Genomic DNA, 13,035 nt, shown 5'->3' with positions numbered 1-13,035 from the left:
AAATGAATACCCATTGTGTGTTAAATGCAGTGAAAACTTGGCACGTGGAAAGCATGAAATCTGCGAAATTAAAAACACATTTAGAAACGGTACTTTTCCCGTTTTGCCGCCGCGAACAATAAAGTCGCCAACAATGGTACAACTGATGCCAAACGGAATATCTTCTCTGCCAACCTCCAACGCCTCAGTTTCAAAACAAGTCGCAGCCATTTCTTATCAGATTGATTGTTTCTTTCAATACTGGCATACAACTACATAGAATTTTTACAAGATAATTAAATTTAATGCCCCAAGACCATTCGTGTTAATTAAGTCAGTTAGACTGCAATCACACTACTCACCCTACTCACCCAATGGCAAAAATATAGAAAAGGCAAAATCAAGGGTTAAATTCATCAATACTAATGAGAATGCAGTAGCGAAGTAAAGCACTGCGGTTTTACATAATTTCTGAGTAAGCTATTTGTACGAATTGAAATAATTCTTGCATTTAAACTTGTATTCCAAATTAATTAAATTAAGATTTAACTTGTCATTAATGTAGATAATTACTGAGAGAATTAGATTTTTGTAGCGTAGTTTACGTAAGATGAGATCATGTGATACAAACCGATAAATCAGGATGTTGAAACATGAAAACATAGTAAATTCTTAATGTCTTTTTATAAATTTATTATCTTTATTTATTGGCTTTTTACAAAATTTTAAAAGATATTAAAATGTTTATGCCTTCAAAATAAAAAATTCTTAGAACTTATGTTTGTTAACATTTTTTATGTGTATATTGTATGTTGTCACCAACAAAGTCTGCTTGGCGCGATTTGCGCCAGTGAAACTGAAAAGTACCTCAGAAACTAAGCATAAAGATTAAGTAAATAAATCTGAAGAATTTTTTTAAGGAATGAGCTGAGAGCATGAAAAATTTAAATGTATTTTTGAAAAAATATATAACAGTTCCTGAGAAGGATTTACAGGCATTCTTAAAAGTTTCATATTTAATTGCAAAAAATTTAAAACCTCATACAATTGGAGAATCGCTCATTCTTCCTTCAGCAATTAAAATGACATCATTTATGCATGCAGAAAAATATAGTAACGATTTAAAAACAATAGCATTAAAAAAAGATACCGTTTCTCACCAAATTTTTATCATATCAGACACTATAGAATACAAAATCCAGTTTTTACTATAAAACTTGATGAAACTACCGACATTACTAAAGTGTTTCAATTAATTGTTTATCTGAGATATGTTTTTGAAGACGATGCAGTAGAATATTTTTTATGTTGTAATATTTGGGAAGGAAAAGCAACTGGAGAGAAAATATTTGAAATTAACAGACATTTTGAAACGAATAATCTTACCTAGACACACTGTGTCACAGTTTGTACTAATGTAAGCTTTTAAAACTAAGCCAATACTTTGGCAAGGAGAATTGAATAAAAAAAAAAACTGGAAACATGCTTCAAAATTGACAGAAAATTTTTTGAAAAATTTCCAAATAAGGAATTAGGTTGGATCTGTGACCCATTTTGCCTTTGGTATTTTCAATTCCAATGTATCTCTAAATGAAAAAGAACAATTAATTGATATTTTTTAAGTGACAGAATACTGTGTGTTAAGTCTCTAACTTGCCAAAAATTTTAGTTGTTTGGAAACTAATATGCCAATTTAAAAGGAATGAAAGTAAATTATTACGTTTCTTACATAAAATCATATAGTAAACCTTTAGCTTATATTTAAAACTTCTAAAATGTTTATGTTATATAAGCCCATTGCTTATGTATTGCTAAAATGCTTATGTTATATACCATTTTTCTGTTATATAAGCATTGAAAGTGGATTTCTCACTGAAATAGAAATAATTTTGCTATTGAATTAACATGGAGAACTTTTTTATTGAAATATTTTTTTCTCTGTGACATTAGTTGCATCTACTACAAAATTAAGATTAAAGAACTGTTTTTAAAACATTTTAAATTCGTTGTGATATTGATCTATAAAGCACTAGATTAATGAGTTTTTATTACATTATTGACAAATATAGTTTTCAAACAATCAAAAAATTTTCAGCGGAGATACTTATTTGTCAAATATGAATGTGTTTTCAAAGATGAAATAAATAATAAGTGATAAAAAGAAAATTCAGTCAGAACATTCACACCTCTAACAAAGTAATTTGCTTTGACTTCATCTTTATAATACAATATATTTTACAATGATAAGGCAAAATCCAATGTGAAAGGTTATGCGAAGATTACGATAGTACCTAGAGTACTCAGCATTTCGTATAATCCTATAACCAGATAATAATAATATTAAAATAAATTTTATCTGAATGAAGAAGATGAAGTTTTCTTATTACAGAAACAGTAAAATTATACAATTACATAAACGAATGCACTTTCAGACAATATACTTAATACTGTTTACAAATACAAGTCAAAGTTCTGTTTATGTTACTTTTAGCCCTTCAGCGCATGCTCAAGAATTACCATCCAGGCGAAACTAGTCGATTTGTTCATGACGTCAAAAATTCGAAAAGTGGGGTAGGGTTTGGAAATACGCCGCCGTATCCCCGCTAGGAACGGCCCTGGCTGTGAGACGCCAAATTTATCAGGATCTTGTATTCTGTTGAGTTTTAAGTTAGAAATTTTTGTTCGCACGTGTAACTTAATCATCACCAGATCAAAGCCTCTCAAGCAACAAAGTTCAAATGAGTCTTTCAAATCTGCTAAATGCAGCTGAATATTTGCTTGTATTTTTTCTTGAATCTTGGTTTTATTTCCTTCCAAAAAGGATCTTTTCAATCAATTCATAAATTTCTTCTTAGAAAGAGACCTTCTGGTGTTTGCATCGGAAACTGTGGTATTTATATCTAAAATAAGTAGATTCATTTCATTTATATTTGCAAAACGTTCGGCCAATATGCCGTTTAATATACACTCCATCATCACATGAAGACATGAAGGGTAGATATTAGCTTTTTCTATTTTGTTGAAGTTGTTGAAGGCTATTACATCATCAATATAACGAAAGATGTGTTGGTAATATTTATGATCTTCATTATTGAGCGAGCGTATAAAAGTCAATTCTTGTGTAAAAAGGAATAATTCACAGATTGCAATTGAAAAATTGCCCCCCATAGGTATTCCCTGTATTTGTTTAAAGATGTTGTTATTAAATTGAATATAATTATTGAAAAGTACGTGTTTACGTTCCTCGTATTAGAATGGCGCCGAAATGGATGATGTAGTTTCGATTTTAAATATCCTTAATAAATTCAAACACTCTCGGTCTATTTAAACCAAACTGAATACATTTAATAATAAAACATTCATACGTAAACATTTAGTAATAATTCAGCAATACAGATAAGCTTTAGAATAAGAATTACAACAGTTACACGTCAGCTACGCTTTTAGCGACCGAACTCTATGAACGACAAATCTCAAAAGCGTGTTGCTAAAGCAGAGCAACGAAAGATGGAAATTAATTCGATAGGCTTGGAAGTAAACATTCTCCCACCCTATCAGGTTTAGTCCTGATACACAGGCAAAGGTGAAAGTTTATTAATTGGTCTTTTAAAGACACCAGTTTTAGTTTTGACTGTAGCTACGCGAACTAAGCCGTCCTTGCCCGGATGGACATCGATGATCCGCCCTATAGGGCAAGCTAAAGGTGGAGATCCATCTTCAATGACAAGAGCCACCGTATCGACCTTCAAGTTGAATTTAGTGTGCTGCCACTTAGATCTCTGCTGAAGAGAAGTCAAGTATTCCCTTTTCCAGCGATTCCAAAATTCCGCGTCGCAGGTTCTGTACAAGTTCCCACCTAGAACTCCTTGTGCGAACAGACTGATGTGTCTCTGAAAATGAAGTATCACCTGTAATGAAATGAGAAGAGGTTAAAACATTAATAGAGTCAATAACAGAATCGTTCACGTAAGTAAGTGGACGTGAATTCAATATAGCCTCGATCTGGGTAAGTAGCGTTGACAACTCTTCGTAGGTTAAAAGAGTCTGTTTCAATACTCTTCTCAGATGAAATTTCGCTGAGCGAATGCCGGCTTCCCATATTCCTTCGAAGTGGGGTGAAGCAGGCGGTATAAAATGCCATTCAATAGATGACTTAGTTAGTTCTCGGGAAACCGATTCTGTTGCATACAAGGAAGACCAAATCTGATTTAGTTCTTGTAGTTTTCGCCATGCTCCCACAAAATTGATACCGTTGTCAATGTAAATGTGCCGTGGTGCACCGCGACGTGAAATGAAACGTCTAAGTGCAACGATAAATGAGTCTGCCGTCAGGTCACTGACTGCTTCTATATGCACTGCTTTAATAGACAAGCAAACAGAGTTTTAAGCCTTTCGTTGTCTTAGAACCACGACCCTTATTAAATTTCATGGTAATAGGACCATTGTAACCCACACCAGATGCGGAAAAAGGTCGTTCCAAAGTCAACGATGTTCAGGTAGTCACCCCTCAACTGCGGAGTTGAAGCAGCTTTAAATCGATGACATATTAAGGAATGGTTGACACAACTGCGTATCATCTCTTCCCTCCAATTATCCAGTAAAATTGCCTGATGAGGTGTGGTAATAAAGAAGGACCGGCACGAAGGTAAGAAAGATGAAGTTCTTTCACTAGTAATTCGCTAAATTTATGTCGAGAAGGAAGTATGACAGGATGTTTGATGTTAAATGCTAAAGATGAATTTCGAAGACGTCCTCCCACCCGTAAGAGACCATCTTTATCTACGAATGGATACAGAGAACGTAGTTGGCTCTTCTTGGGTAAAGGTTTCTCTTCCTTAATACACTGTAAATCATCTTCAAAATAATGATTCTGAATTCAACGAATAATGAACATTTCTGCTACTCGAATCTCTAGAAATGTTAGCGGCATAAGGCAGCTGGTGTTAATACCACTATGTGAAATGTTCTGAGTAATATGATGCTTCTTGCAATTAGTAATAAATCTTTGAGACTAATCCAGAATACGAACAATTCTACAACGCGAAGAATAATGCTCGAATAAATTAGCTAATAAATCATTCGATTCACGTATATGAGAAATAAAAATAGGATCAGATCTTTGTTCAGCCTTTACTTCAGTATCATCTTCAGATCTTAATTCATATTTAGGCCATTTTTCTCTTCCAGACGCAACCATGGTGGACAATTCCACCCCAAAGTACAATTTGGTAGGAGTTGAGGTTCAATACCACGAGAAGCAATGTCTGCAGGATTTTGTTTAGAGGGAACATGATTCCAATGTTTAATAGGTATCACTTCTATGATCTGAAATGTTCTGCTTGCAACAAAAGTTTTCCACTTACGTCGATGAGCGGATAGCTAAGACAGAACTACCTTGGAATCCGTCCACGCATAGATTTCGAAATTAAACTTCTTTAAAATGTTCAATAGAGATCGCCTTAATCTGGTTAACAAATGCGCAGCACAGAGTTCTAATCGAGAAATGGATACTTGCTTTATAGGCGCGACTTTAGTCTTTGATACCAAAAGATTAACCTTAATCGTACCATTGCATTTTTAACAACAGTAAATGGCTGCTGCATAGGCCTGCGAAGATGCATCACAAAATCCATGCAGTTGGATAACACTGTCCGTTGTAAGTATGACACATCTCGGAACTTCACAATTATTGATTTGACTGAATGTCTCTTGAAATTTAAACCAATCATCTGAGATATGCTGGGAAACAACTGAATCCCAGTCGCCTTTAACTTACCATAGCTTTTGATAGAATATTTTAATCAATATAATGCAAGAAAATAGGAGACCTAAAGGATCGAAAATGCGAGCAGATTCTGCCAATATGAGTCTCTTTGTTATACTAGGTGCGTTGGTGTGCAGTGTAGCTTTAAAACTGAAGGTATCAGTAGTTTAATTCCAAAAAAGTCCTAAGACTTTCGAACTCGAATTAGGAGATATCTCGAAATCAGAATTCAGTGAACAATGTTCTTTAAATTCAGTTAAGAATTCTACAAAATTTGAATTCCGCTTCCTCAAATCAAAACCACGTGCATGTAAAATTGAAGATACTTTCTTGCAGCCGGATACTGCATCATCAACTGTATTTGCACCCGACAATAAGTCGTCCATATACATATCCTCTTGCAATATAGGAGATAAATCTGATTCCTCTTTAGAATCTAAAGGTACCTGCTTCAGACATGGAGTTGCTAAAAATGAAGCAGAGGAAAGACCATACGTAATTGTTTTCAACTTGTACGTACACATTTCATCACTGGAATTGTATCGCCCAAGTATCAATTGATAATTCTGATCTTCAGGGGCTACCATCACCTGACGATACATCTTATCCTCATCGGCTGTGAAAACAATTTTAGGAAATCGAAAATTAATCAAAATCTCAAAAATATCTCTTTGTAATTTCGGACCTAACCCTAAAAGAGAATTCAATGATATACCATTTTCAGATTTACAGGACGCATTAAAAACTACTCTTAATTTTGTCGTTGTGCTAGAAGGTTTAATGACCACATGATGAGGAAGATAAAACTTTTCTATATCCGATCTGTTAGATAAATCATCATTAATCACGGTCATATGTCGTAACTGTTAATATTCATGTATAAAATCTTTATACTGTTTTTCAAATTCCGTATTATCTTTGAAATAAACGAATTTTCGTTCCATGGAACGCAACCTAGAAATTGCTGCCGGTTTTGAATCACCCAACTTCAAATGGGATTTATAAAATGGAAGTTTTACAACAAATCGCCCATCTGAATTAACAGCATGAGTGTTTCAAAAATGTAATTCACAAAATTGTTCCTCAGGTGTTAGAAATTCCTTCTTCCCAACATCGGCAATATCCTCCATTTCCCAGAAACGCTTAAGTTCTTAATCAATATTTATATTATGTTCTAACTTTTTGAAGTGTGAATTTGCTGTTTTGGGACCTTCCATATTATTTCCGACCTTCCCAACAAGCACCCAACCGAAAATTGTATTTTGAGCTACAGGCTCAATTTTCGAACCATATATTTAGCCACATCTTATAACGGAGAAAAAATAATCAGCTCCTAAAATCAAATCAATTTCTTTGGGTTGAGCAAAATTCGGATCCGCTAACGGAATAGATTTAATATATTCTATATGCTTAACATTAATGACTTGTTCCGGCAATGGCAACCTATCCAAAATGTATGCGTTAACATCAATTATTTCATTATTTAACTTTGACCGAACTTTAAAACCAACAGAGCCGCGAGTCTTGGAAGCTGGCATTCCACCAATTCCACGCAAAAGTAACCTTTGATTCATTCTTTTTAATCCTAATCTTCGAACAGCTTGTTCAGAAATAAACGAACTTTCGCTTCCGGAATCCAGTAATAATTTAATTTCGATAGTTTCGCCACTGGACGAAAATGCGAGGTCGAGAACCGTAGGCAAAATTTCAGAATTGCAATTTTGAATCGTATTACTGACAACTACCTGACCTTGACCCTGGTTGATTCATTCGAAATTCTCTCTGGAGTGCTTTCGCTTTCATTTGGCGCTGTTAAAAGCTGTACGATGTTAGCTTTAATATCTTCATGCAACAAACTATTATGCGTTTTTTAATTACATAAATTACACTTTAACTATGAATTACAGTTTTTGATAAGATGTGAATTTAAACATAAGAAACACAATCCTTGTTTTCTCACAAAGTTCTTTCTAGCAGTAACATCCAAATTCTTAAATTTAACGCATTTATATAAAGCATGAAGTCCGTTACATTTCGAACATTTAGTAGTACTAAATTTAGGATTCTGTAACGTTTTAGAACTAACATTACTATTTTTATGAACGACTTTAGCTTCTGCTTCTTTATTTATGATAATTTCGAGAGAAGAACACCTTAAATTTAAAAATTCAAAAAATGATTCTAATGTAGGAAAATCATCTTCCGCTGTTTTCTGTGCCCATAACCTTCAAGTTTCTGAATCTACCTTTTAAAGAAACATAAATATTAACCATGGATCCCTAGAAGTTGCTTTGTCACCTAGAGCTTTTAAACCTCTGATAACTTCATCTGAAGTATCAGCTAATTGCCGAAAATTAACATTATCAACCTGTGAAATACATTTTTGATCCAGAAATGTTTTAATTAACGATTGCACTATTTATTTCTTGTTATAGTACCTAACGAGCAATTTTGCAAATTCTTCTTCATAAGAATTATTTGATAACAGAATATGTTTAATTATAGAAGCTAGTTCATCAGCAAGTGATCCGATGAAATATTGAAATTTCTGTATATTCGATAAAGAAGTATTATGCACTGTTGCAACAAATAAATCTTTAAAATTCATCCAGTCATTTAAAGTTACCCGAAAAAATAGGAATATTCAACTTCAGTAACTTAAAGTTACTAATATTAGAATTTTCTGAAACATTTGGCACATTAGCCACATTCAATAAAATCTAACAAATTTTGATACTGAAGTTTCAAACTAAATTACTTCGATTCAAAATCTGCAATTTCTGACTGTTCTTCTGGTAATTGGGCATCAAATTTATCAAAATCTGAATAAATCCTTTCCAAGCGCTCCAGATTCAAAATTATTTTACTTTTAGATAAATCGGAAGTAATACTATTCTGAAGCCTTGTGAAGGCTGCTTTTGCCCTACCACGCAATCCAATTACAGTAGGTTGATCCATGATAAGTAATCAAAGTATTCAAGTTCAAAATGAAAATCAATACAAAGTATATATAACTTCCAGAATCAAATTCAGATGTAAATCGAAATAAAAAGCACTTAACTGTACTTGATCTGCTGACGAATTCCCAATCTCGCCGCCGTGCCTCCAAAAATTGTTTACGTTCCTCGTATTAGAATCGTGCCGAAATGGATGATGTAGTTTCGATTTTAAATATCCTTAATAAATTCAAACACTCTCGGTCTATTTAAACCAAACTGAATACATTTAATAATAAAACATTCATACGTAAACATTTAGTAATAATTCAGCAATACAGATAAGCTTTAGAATAAGAATTACAACAGTTACAGGTCAGCTACGCTTTTAGCGACCGAACTCTATGAACGACAAATCTCAAAAGCGTGTTGCAACACAGGGCAACGAAAAGTGGAAATTAATTCGATAGGCTTGAAAGAAAAAGTTGCCATTTGGCAGTCGGGCACAAAAGTGAAGCTTGGCAGTATAGTAATAATGACACAGAAGGATTTAAATTTATAGCTCCATATCTTTATTCAGTTCAAAAAGCATATCATCATTCTTTACTAAATAAGAATAAATTCACTGCGTCATAATATTCTAACAAAGGGAGGCAGATGAGAGCAGCAGCATAGATCCTAAAAGCAGTAAAGGCAGAAAGCGGTTATCCTCGCAAAATGGCGCGAGTTCCCTATTTATAGGAGCGGTTACGTAATAGACTCGAATATTCTCGAAAGTACTGGTCCAGGGGGAAGATCCTGAAATTGCAGAAAGTTAAATTAGAGGTTGCTTGTTTGCATAGAGCAAGGCCATCGTGTTTTTTATATTTTACACCTATATATATACAATTTAAAGTAAAGTAAAAAGAACAAATGATGAAAGACCTATGTGGTCAAAAACTTTGCGCATTGTGCTGCAAAATTTAGAAAAATTTAAATGAAAAATCCTAGTTCGTACGCTAAAAAGCTGCTGAAATACTGTGGTTCCGTGAAAACATTAACATAAGCAAAATAAATTGCAACGAAATTTGTTATAAGAGGGAAAAAATACAACATTTGAATATTTACAAGTAAAAATCAATACTAATAGTAAGCAATATGCTAATCTAATTACGGTATATTTAAAACATTAGTAAAAGTACTAACAAATTATTTGAGCAAAAATATAACAACTAAGAAGCGGTAAATGGCAGATTAGCCTAATTCGAATCTCATTATGGCTCGTCAGGGAAAATTATTTTTAATGAATTTCGAATCAAGCTAACTCCATATCGCGTTTCGCCGAAACAGACAATTGAAACTCTACGCGACACATTTTTTAATTAATTAAATAAACTTTGTCAATATCTTTAGTCTCAATTCTCTGTTCCAATTTCCCGACTCGTCCGCTTGAAGAAACACATTAAGGTGTAATAAAGACAATAGATAATGGAATGGTAATGCCGATGTACAAAATAAAATAAAAAGCGATTTGTTATTAGTCAAAATATACCAGATTTTATGGGAGGACCTACTAGCTTAAAGAGTCAATACTTTGTAAAATTACCAAAAATTAAATTTAAAATTTAAATAATAATAAAACAGAGGAATTGAAGCAAGGGTCTTGCAAGACTAAAAATTTTTACAAGAGAAAAAATATTGTTAAAAACCAGACCTGGAGAGATGCCGTCTTCATCTTTAAAAGATTAAACTCAAAAAGGGGGTGTCAGACCCGAGCAAGCACGCTGCTAACCAACAAGGCAGGATAATGTAAAAAGGAGAAAAAAGTCACTAGGAAAGAGCCAATGAAAAGTGACTGACCGTTGGCAAAATCGTGACTCAGTGCAAGGGGGGGGGTCAATGTGTCGAAATATGCTAAAATGGTTCGAGATAGCGTCTTGCTTTAGTAGTTTGAAGAAATTTGGGCTCAGTGAAAGAAAAAATGGCTAATTCAACAAAATGTTATCAAAATGACCACAAAATAAGCAGAAATAATGAAAAATAGCTATTTGTTAATTAAAGTCGAAATGCCAGCTTTTTTAACGTATTTTTAATTACTTTTATAGGAATTAGGTTATTTTTCAAAATTCTTACAAGGTATAGTACTTCTTCTTGAAGGTGTTTTGTTGTATTGCAGATTGTTTTAATTCTAAGCAGCTGTGAGTAATTTGTATCGAGGACGACTCTTTGAAATATTGGGATTCCAGTTGGTTAATTTAAGTAAAATTATTGTTGAATTCTCTTCGTTTATCATAGATTTTCAAAAAATTATAATCTATAATATGCAAATCAAGGTAGACAATATCATGTTGCACTGTATTTGTAGTAGTAAGTATTAGGCTTGAAGTATTAGGCTTGAAGATATTAGCATTTTCTATCTTGTTGAAGGCTATTTCATCATCAATATAGCGAAAGATGTGTTGGTAATATTTATGATCTTCATTATTGAGCGAACGTATAAAAGTCAATTCTTCTTTTGTAAAACGGAATAATTCACAGAATTCACTTGAAAAATTGCTTCCCATAGGTATTCCCTGTATATTTCAACTGAAAAATTGAAAAATAATCATTGTGAAATGTAGTGGTGGTACTAAAGATTTTCAGTTTTTGTTTAGATGATACCCGTTAGTCAAAAGTTAAGAACCCCTTCTCTATGTAATAACGATGCTCTAAATTAATTCCAGATAAAAATTAGTTAAGAGTGTTTAATTATGCACATTGTTTATTTATAATGTGCTTTCAGTTGTACTAAACACATTTGTAGGAATAATGCATCTACAATTTTGTTTAAAATTTTTCGTTTTTATAATATTCTAAATCATGTTTACGAAGTTACCTACAGTAAGGTCAGATAATCCAGAAATGCCCAGCCAGGTAATTGGATTTTTGCTGTATTCACTTTATGTTAGCTATCTATGACAGATATTATTTAGATGTTATTTGACTGATTGGTTTTTGCTATTGTATATATTTTTATACATTTGATTTTAGAAAAATATAACCTGGATCACTGGAATATTTTGGTTTCTCATTGAGCCATTTTTATTCGGACTTATAGGAGCCGAAGTCACAATAGAAAGCTTACAAACTGATCTAGGTATACTAATTTTTTTAACTGGAATTTTAGTTCTTCCACATATAATTAGGTATTAATGTTGCAAAAATAAATTTTTCCTAAAATTCTGTAAATTTTTTATTGCAGGTTATGGAATATTAAGCCTTCTCTTGGGAATATTTATCCGAGTTGTGACCACAGTAGTTGCAATGCAATGTTCACCGTTAAATTTAAGAGAAGTCATTTTTGTCTCTACTTCTTGGCTCTCAAAAGCAACAGTGCAGGTAATGCATTTTATTTTTTTTATCTCATACGGTTTTAAATAAATTAATTTATAATTAAATAAATTAATTTATAATTTATTTCTGTCTAAAAAATATGAAATAAATAGCGTGAAATGTAATCTTCTGTTCGTGTTGGTAATTGATGTAAAGGTTTGAAACGGTTATCAAATTTAATGCACGGCTTCATATTCAACTAAGCGCTCTAGGAATAATCTTTTAGCCCAAAAGAATGTTAGCCAGAATGGGTAATTAGTCTCCAAACGGGATTCTGCGTCGTCCATTATATTATAAACGGCGAATCTCTTTTCAAATTGTTGCTACCAAATGTTATCGTCCCGTATTAAAGAAATTAAATAATGAAGTATGCATCGTCGTCATCTCTCTTCAATTTGTCTTTCAACGTGCAGTTATTTTCAGAAACATTATGACCATTAAGCATCCCCGTTTTCTTGAAGGTGTTCACTATTATTTCTTCAACAATAAGAGGCTACTCACCCAAAATTCAATGCCAAACCTATTAGTAAGACAAGAACAATCACTATGTTGACAAATCTATTTTAAAATTTGGAAAATTTTGCTTTTTGAACGTCTTGAGGGAGGGGAATTATGCGATTACTAAATAGTTTTCAGAATCTTGTGCTAAAGGGGGGGGATACGCGAGTAAATACGGGACAGTGGAACCTCAAGATACGTGCATCTCTATATACGAGAAATTCGAAATTCGAGGAAAGTATGAGCGAAACCTTCGTCTCTAAATACGAGCACTGACTCATGTAACGAGCAACGAACCAGACTGACGAGTTTGCCGTCTCGACTCGGAAAATACCCTCGTTACATCATTCAGTGTTCTTTGATCTACGTGTTTGTCCTCTTGTGAGTTAATTGTTTTTTACATTTAACGTGAAAATAATTATTTAAGGATGCCTCCCAAGAAGATTGTTGCCTTGGATAATGCTGCAAAGAAAACGAGGGAAGCCATGGCTATTAAAATCAAGAAAA

The 13,035-nt window shown here is 33.1% G+C and overlaps 1 protein-coding gene across 1 annotated transcript in view; it reads left to right on the top strand.

The window, feature by feature from the left end:
- Positions 1-13,035, top strand: part of LOC118194752 (sodium/hydrogen exchanger 9B2-like) — a 66,191-nt gene that overhangs the window by 44,350 nt on the left and 8,806 nt on the right. The window contains exons 8-9 of the mRNA XM_085815702.1: positions 11,689-11,794; positions 11,900-12,036. Coding sequence (XP_085671828.1) covers positions 11,689-11,794; positions 11,900-12,036 — 243 coding nt within the window. The remainder of the gene's footprint in view (positions 1-11,688; positions 11,795-11,899; positions 12,037-13,035) is intronic.

The sequence above is a fragment of the Stegodyphus dumicola genome, chromosome 4, assembly GCF_044657685.1.
Source record: "Stegodyphus dumicola isolate Sdum_Otavi_A_Nest chromosome 4, ASM4465768v1".
NCBI lineage: Eukaryota > Metazoa > Arthropoda > Arachnida > Araneae > Eresidae > Stegodyphus > Stegodyphus dumicola.
The sequence above is the reverse complement of the archived record's forward strand: the minus strand, read 5'-3'. Positions and strand labels throughout refer to the sequence as shown.